General features: G+C 31.2%; 1 protein-coding gene across 4 annotated transcripts; it reads right to left on the bottom strand.

Annotated features, from left to right (window-relative positions):
- Positions 1-1,022: 1,022 nt before the first annotated feature.
- On the bottom strand, positions 1,023-5,030 carry LOC112015476 (putative two-component response regulator ARR20). 4 transcript variants are annotated; one of them, XM_024047877.2, is made up of 6 exons: positions 4,622-5,030; positions 3,761-3,910; positions 3,376-3,633; positions 2,358-2,449; positions 1,463-2,062; positions 1,023-1,333 (listed from the first exon to the last, which is right to left on the bottom strand). In XM_024047877.2, the coding sequence occupies exons 2-5, from the start codon at positions 3,864-3,866 to the stop codon at positions 1,499-1,501; spliced, it is 1,020 nt and encodes a 339-aa protein (XP_023903645.1). In that variant the 5' UTR covers positions 3,867-3,910; positions 4,622-5,030; the 3' UTR covers positions 1,023-1,333; positions 1,463-1,498. The 4 variants fall into 4 exon arrangements, with proteins under 4 accessions (XP_023903645.1, XP_023903644.1, XP_065638662.1 ...); XM_024047876.2 differs by having other exon boundaries at positions 1,494-2,062; positions 4,622-5,029; XM_065782590.1 differs by lacking the exon at positions 4,622-5,030 and adding an exon at positions 4,456-4,615 and having other exon boundaries at positions 1,494-2,062.
- Positions 5,031-8,067: the final 3,037 nt, after the last annotated feature.

Genomic DNA, 8,067 nt, shown 5'->3' with positions numbered 1-8,067 from the left:
TATATAAAAATTCACGAGAATTTTTTCAAGAATGCTACTTGAAGAATTCTTAGTTTATTTAATTGTATCTTATGGATAAATTTGCAACAATCCTTTTAACTTTTTATATTATTTAATTTTTTTTAGAAGAAAATAAATGTATTTAATTTAATTGAAATTTTAATTAAACTTGTGATTTGACAGATGACTATCTTGTTAAACCAATGACTCTGTCTTGAGACCCATTCCGTGTCAAGTTGCGGTCTGAATTTAGTAAATATGTTTCCACATCCAATTATTCTTGAAAAAATAATAATAATACAATTGTTAACTTTTTTCTCTTTTTTTAATGGACCATGAATTATTTTGGAGTACACTAGTGTGCATCAGTGAAACAAAACAAAAGTAGTTTGAATTAACCAAATTACATACCACTGGGCCTTGTAGCCTAGTGGTACCCAATTCCGTATGTAATTGTTAGTTCAGAGGTCCTATCTCTCGCAATTATCCAGTAAAAAAAAAGAAAAAAGAATTAACCAAATTACATCATAGAAGACTAGAAGTAGAATTCAACGGACGAAGTGACTTACATGTTTTCTTTTTCTTTTCTATTTTGGAAATAAAAAGCCTGTGCAGATAAGTGAAAGTGAGTCGTGTGATAATGACCAATTAATGAAGCTTAGGATTAGGAAAAAGATTTACAGTTTGAAAGCATTAAAGGCCCAGTTATTGCACACTTTCTACGAATTTTTCATACATGCTTGAATGACCCCGATGGCCAAGAAATCTGTGGATATTAATTATTTATCGTCACTAACCAGAATCAGTCTTAACATTACCAGATAAAAACTGCACTTTTTTTTTTTTTTTTATCATTCTCGATTAACTTTGAAATTTCAAAACCTCATTTGAGACAACCGACTTAAATAGCGATTTTAAACTTCATAGCTATAGTGAAGTGATATAAAGTCTGCCCTTTAGGAAAGGGTAGAAACTGTTACACATACCAGGTTGCACATACACGTGCATTTGGGTTGAAATCCTGAGGTTTTAATTGTAATTTTCATTTTGTTGATAATCTGCAATGGAATTGAACAAAGGAATCGAAACAAAGGGGATAGTCTTCCTTACAAACCGACTTGATAGCACTTTACCCTTATTAAAACAGACAGACAAACGGAATTTAAAGCAAACAAGGGCTGAAATCCAGAGTTGAAAACAAAATAAAACTACACTTTTAGGAAAGCAGGCAGAATCAAAGAGAATAGAGATGCGCATCCAACAGAGAAGCTTTTTTATTGTATTTGGGATGACGCCACCAGAGTGAGACTTTAGACTCAGATAATCCAGCAAACTGCAAGAGAAACGATGAATAAATAAATAAATCTCCTTTTTTTTTTCCTGAATAAATGTCGGTTATTTTAGATAGAAGAATTTTTTATAACTTGTGCCAAAATGCATGCAAGTTATAAAAATATCTTACCAGCAACCATGAATGGGATCATGTTACGTACCAGCATCAGAGGTTGTTAAAATGTTCACAAGCAGTAACATCCCCAGTAAAATTTTCAAATATTCCATCCGAGGAGAAACCAAGTTCTCCATGATCAATATGACGAGGACACAGAAGAGGAGCATTAATGGAGAAGAAATCAGGATCTCCAGAAATATCATTTGTTGATGCATCGATATCATTGAGAAAGTTTTCGTAGACAAAAGGCTGACCTCCAGTGAATTCATTCCGCATCTGTTCACTTGAAAATGCTTCATCCATTTGGGTCATCAAAGCGTTGCTTTGGTTTCCACAACTAGTACTACCTCCAATGGTTGGTAAGTTGGATTCAAAAGGCAATGTTACACTCCGAAAGCCTTGAGTGTTCTTTGCTGCAGGGGCTTGTTGCTGTTGTAATAATATATCTGGCTCATTTGCAACCATAGTCTTCAAGACTTGATCGACCAAAGTCATTGGTGGATGTTCCTTCATTTGATATATGGACTGAATATGCTCTGAACTGGTACCATCTTTGTCTCTGTACCCCAGCATATGCAGCTGGGCCTTTCTTTTAATGCTATCACGGTATTTCTGCACCATGAAATAGTGAATAGTGAGTACCCTTTACCGAAAGAGAAATCTGACTTCATAAACTATCACTCAACAGGTGTGATTTTTCCTTAAGAGGCATCTGACCCGGTAACTTGATAAATCACCATTTCACACCAAGTTTTACGTCAAGAACACTTGATATCATGTTAAATTAGCATGGTCCTAACTGGAAACAACCTTTATAATCGTTATTCTAATGTGATTGTTTAAGTTTAAATAGATATTCACATGCTGGGGAAAAATCAATTAAGGATACAATAAGAATAATAATTACCTGAAGATGGCTGGAAATCTTTTCCCTATCAACATCTTCGAAACCCTTAAAGTTACTTTGTAAGAGTTGCAAAATTTTCTTGGGAGTCGCATCTGCTTCAACATATATAAGATATTGTAATACAGGCTAAAATGCTAATAGTGAAGAATGGGATGGAGTGCACAAACAATCATAACGGCTGAGTTTAATTACCTGTCTTCAGAAACAAAATTCCATTCTTAATAAACAAAATTTTCTATTCTTGGACTTACAGAATCACAAAACAAGTCTAACAGATTACATTTAAAAAATAATAATAATAACCCTTAGTACAAATATTTTTCCCAGAAAGTTTCTTTAAGAGAATAACCCAAACAACTAATAAAATGATTATTTTCAAAATCATTAAACTAACCACAAACTAATGATTCCAAAATTAACATTAGTTATTGTTTTAAAAAAGGAAATATTAGTTGCATAAAGTGACACGCTGGTATGATAAATGCATACCCTTAAAAAAAAGGATAAAACAAGTTTTACACGCACATTCGTACAAAGGTATTTTTGAACTGAAATTGTTAGTTGAAGACATGAGTTACTCACGATTTCAGTTCAATATAACATGTTTATGGACATTTGTGCAAAACAGTGTGCGTGTAATTTACACTACTTTCAGGGGAAAAAAAAAAAGAGCACAGATGCATTATACGAATTTATAGAATTATTGCAAATAGTCGTACAGAAGTGTTACAGAATTAAGGCTCCATACAATGTGCTATATTTCTCAGCGAGAATAATTAAAATGGACATATTTAATTTATGGAGAACTAGTTCCAGTACAGGGGCTCCATATGTTTTCCTTCCCATATCTAACAAACTCTTTTTTTAGTCATAAATGGGCCACTAAATTATTTTAAAGTAATTGACTTCACCAACTTGCACCATTAAAAGCAACGGACAAAGTGAACTTGAGCAGATAAATGACTAGAGTGTGAGAACAACAAATTAATGCAGATAAGATTAGGAAAAAGACTCATACTATCAATGCCCCCCAGTTTTTTCACACTTTCTACAAACTTTTCATGAGAGTCTGATGTCCAAGACATCCGCTGATTTCTCACTCTGGACACATTATTTGTCAGCTGCTGCACTTGAGCCCACTTATTGTCTTTCTTGAGAAACATATATTTCCACACCATCTTAAGAACACTCATTGGGATAGGCTTCAGCAGATAATCACAGGCGCCATAGTTCAAACTCCTTTGAACAATGTCAGGTTTATCATCCTCGGATGTCACTACGTAACATTATAAATATTGAGATGTTAGATTCACAATTTTATTTATTTATTTTTTTGAAACAGAAAATGACACACATATCCAAGAAACACACACACACACGCACACACAGGCCTGTGTACTTACCAATAACAGGCAAATCTATCTCTCTAACAATTCGAAGAAGCTCAAATTCATTCACACCAAGCAAGCATTGTTCAATTATAATAATATGAAATACACTTCCCTCCATCCTTAGCAGAGTTGAAGCATCCTCCACTCGATTGCATTCAGTAACTGAAAATATTTGTGCTTAAGGTAACTGGTCGAATTGCCATTTAAATTAAAAATAAATAAAAAAAAAAATTATAGAAAAGGAATCCTATCAGAGGCTTTGTTAATGGAAGCATTGCTCAAAAACTAAACCTAACTCAGATAACAAAATTAAAACCAATCCTACCAAGAAATCCAATCCCCAGATTTAAGAACCAAAAAAAAAAAAAAAAAAAAAAAACACTTTTCCTTATATTGTGCCTTCACACTAAGAACCAAAAAAAAAAAAAAAAAAAAAAACACTTTTCCTTATATTGTGCCTTCACACTACTCTCGCTCACTGGACAAGGCCTAGCTACCTCGAATTAGCCAAAGATTTTCTGTTTTGTTATTGGTGGGATGCGGGTATTCGTAATTTTTATATTGCTATTTAAGTAAAGCCTTTTCAACTTGAGGTGAACGGGGGAACCTTCTTTTGCATTATTTTTGAAAGAGGCAAGTATTTCCCAATGGTGGTTGAACAATAATGAACGTGCTATATTAGGAAGTAATCTTCAACAATTTTTTACCTTCAAAGAAGGGGACACTGATTTTTTTTTGCAATTTAGCACCATTTTGCTAACACGCTCAATTTCAACCTTTTCTACCTCCCTCGGAGAAGAGAAGAGAAGAAGAAGAAGAGACCCACGGAGAAGGAAGAAGAAGAAGAAGAAGAAACTCAGATCCAACATTTACCGTGGCTTTGCTGACGATCTTGCGATAACGCTTCAACTCAATCCGATTTGATGGTGGCCCTTGTGATACCGCTTCAACTCAATCCCTTAACATGCTAACTCGCGGCCATTCGAGACCTGCAGTTTAAACTCAATAAAAAATCGAAAGGAATAAGAAGTAACCTTCATATCCAAATCTCCGAAGGTTCGCCTCCATTTCTTGCAGACTTTGCTGATCGTGATCCACAATCAAAACGCTCAAACCAAGGGGAAAATTATTGAAAGTTGTGTCGCTTTCCCTCAACAAGGCACTGCCCTCGTTCTTCATGCGGAACATGATGAATGGAAAAACACTGTGTTCGAGCTTGATATGTGTATTAACTGAGAAAATTCAAATGGATTAGTACCGATGAGAATAAGATTGCGTCTAGCGTATATATTAAGCATTCCGCAAGGGAAAAGATGAACGCTTGCTGGACTGTACGGGTCCCACTGCCACAACGATCACAAATACTTTTTTATATAAGGGAAAAGTAGAGCTATTTTTTAATTAACCAGTTTTTTTTTTTTAGGAAATAATTAACTAATTTAAGAAAGTTTTTAGGGAGAAAAAAATAAATTAATTAATATTTTGATTTTTTTTTTTTCGTAAAAGTGGAATCAATTTTTCTTTTTTGAAATAATTTACTTTCAACTAATTTAAGGATCTGTTTGGAAATAGTTTATTTAATTTAAATTGAAAATTTATTAATGTAAGTGTAAAAAAAAAAAAAAAATTAAAAATTAGTTAAATAGTATAATGAGATCTATGAATAATATCAAAAAGTGCAATTAAACTCACAAACAATATCAAAAAGAAATTAAAAAATAAAATAAACTAAAGCTTACATCACATTCTAAACAGATTCTAATAAGAGTATCTGTTAATATGATCCATATCATAAGGAATAAATACTTTTGGTTCCTACCTAAGTTTGTGTTCCCTCTCACAAATGACTACAAATTAACCTTTTTTTTTCTTATTTTATACATTGTTAGAGGAATGTGGATCTAAAGCTACATTTTTTTTTTTCAATTTTATTTCAAATGAGCTAATTTTTAACTTTTTAAAATTAAACTAATTTTTTTAGCTTTTTATCTCACATTAATCATTATATAATTGATTTTTTGTTTTTTTTTTTTAAATTTATTTCCAAATTATGACGTACACAATCTATTGGAAGATAACACCATCGTGGTGGTCGTAAGAGCATCACCATTAGTGGTGGTAAAATAGCAAGAAAGCATAAAAAATATTATTTATCACTTAGTTGGGTTTCGTGGCAAAGAGGAAAAGAGAGGAAGTGAGAAGGAAATTAATAAAAAAAAGAATATTGTTTGGATTATGGTCAAAATAAGACCATTAATGCATGATATGTTGTGAAATCGTGTGTTAAAATAGATTAAATAGCTTTTTAAATTGTTAAATGCTAAAAATTTTAGTTTCATCAATGTGGATGCTCTAAACTAGTAAAATCACTAAAAAAAATTAAAAAACTATTTCTAGCCCTTCAAACACCGAAATACATGCTATATCAAAAGTGCTAAAGCTAAATAAATAAATAAATAAATAAAATTAGCAATATGCTATAGTGATCTACTACTAGTGGCAGACTATTGGAGTATATTACTTTTATTATTTAATTCATTTATTTTCATGGGTTGGAGATGTAGAGAGAGAGAGATTATAGAGAAATGAATATGTTGAGTTGTTTATATTATTTTAATAGATTGTTTATATTGTTTTAATAGGTTTTATGTTTTAATAGGTTGTATGTAAAAATAAAAAATTTGACGTAGGGTGTATTATAAAAGTAAGGTGTTGAAAGCTAAATTTTTTTAGTAATGCTCTTAGTGGAAGGCTCCATAGAGTGTTATCTCCCCCCAGCACTCTCCTCCTCTACTTGGGCCACCCATGCTTGCCAAAATTGTTGGATATGGGTAAAGGAAGGGTACCCTTCCTTACATAGAACCAAAACACAAATAAGAGTAAGCAAGATTCAAGATCATAAATTTTAGTAAAGGAAGGAGATTGGAAAAAAAAAAAATTTAATTCATAAAATTTTGATTAATATATAGAATTAAAAATTAATTAATTAATAATTTAATTGACGTACAAAAATATAAGGTCATGCGAACTAGAAAAAAGAAAAAGAAAAAGAAAAATTTTCTTGCATATTATTAATACATATTTTTCCATTCTAAAATAACTTTGTTTAGATCCCTAATCAATTATGCAGCACATTTATTGATGGACTTCGCAAGTTAATTTTGGATTATACACATAAGTACATATATCAACCACGGTTAGAGCATCATCAAATTTAAAATAATATTAAAAAATCTTGTAATAATTGGTTGACACATCTGATATATTTAATTGAAAAATGACAGTGTTAATTCAAACCCATTAAAAAATACATTATGGAGCAACATTTACAATAGAATATACTCATAAAATCTTTTTAATCTTAGACTCTTTATGTAACCTCTACAAATATCTCACGAATGTGAAGTCTGTATGAATTATGCTGGTGAATACTCATAAAATCTTTTTAATCTTAGACTCTTTATGTAACCTCTACAAATATCTCACGAATGTGAAGTCCGTATGAATTATGCTGGTGAAAGGAGGCTATAAACATGATATTAAACGTAAGATTGTAGGAACACCAAAATATTCATGCGGTCAAGCATCATAATAATTAAGAAGTGAATAGGGGAGTGTTCTGCCATCTACTTGCGGTGGATTGTTTAAACAGGGGAGAGAATCTGTCTTTTTCTGTTTGATTTGAAATTTTAGAGGGAATTCAGGAAAAAAAGAGTTTTTTTTTTTTTTTTTTGGATAAGTAGTTTTTTAGTTGAACTTTGGTCTTGTTACAGAAATCAATTCCACGCGTGTTGGCCTATTGGATCGTATTATTTTTATTTGACTATTTAGAGGGTTGGTAGGGGACCCTATTGCATTGTATTCTTTCTCTTTTGTTTAATCTCGGGTTTTTTTTTTACTGAGTTTTTCTTTTTGGTAAAAAGAACAAATTGAGTTAAAGATCATATTTTCGGTAAAAAGAAATATACATGAAAAAGATATGATCTTTTCATATATATATATATACAATTTCTTTTTACCGAAGATATGATTTTTTTTTAAAAAAAAAAAAAATTAAAGATATGATCTTTTATAAGTCAAAAAGATATCATCTTTTTTGCAACTTCCAAATGCGCGTGATTCTTTTTACATGAAAAAGATATGATCTTTTTTTCCTTTTGGTAAAAAGAACCAATAGAGTTAAAGATCATATTTTCGGTAAAATGAAATATATATGAAAAAGATATGATCTTTTCATATATACAATTTTTTTTACCGAAGATATGATTTTTAAAATTTTTTTTTTTATACTAAAGATATGATCTTTTAAGTCAAAAAGA

This window comes from Quercus suber, unplaced genomic scaffold (assembly GCF_002906115.3).
Source record: "Quercus suber isolate HL8 unplaced genomic scaffold, Cork oak 2.0 scaffold_307, whole genome shotgun sequence".
NCBI lineage: Eukaryota > Viridiplantae > Streptophyta > Magnoliopsida > Fagales > Fagaceae > Quercus > Quercus suber.
Note: the sequence above shows the minus strand (reverse complement) of the source record. Positions and strands in the feature narration are given on the sequence as shown.

Excerpts from the sequence above, each read along its gene's own strand:
- LOC112015476 (XM_024047877.2), bottom strand. The coding sequence starts at position 3,866 with ATGGAGGGAAGTGTATTTCATATTATTATAATTGAACAATGCTTGCTT. Across the intron at positions 2,450-3,375 it reads AAAACTGGGGGGCATTGATA|ATGCGACTCCCAAGAAAATT; the intron begins GTATGAGTCTTT and ends ATGTTGAAGCAG. Across the intron at positions 2,063-2,357 it reads AGATTTCCAGCCATCTTCAG|AAATACCGTGATAGCATTAA; the intron begins GTAATTATTATT and ends TTCATGGTGCAG.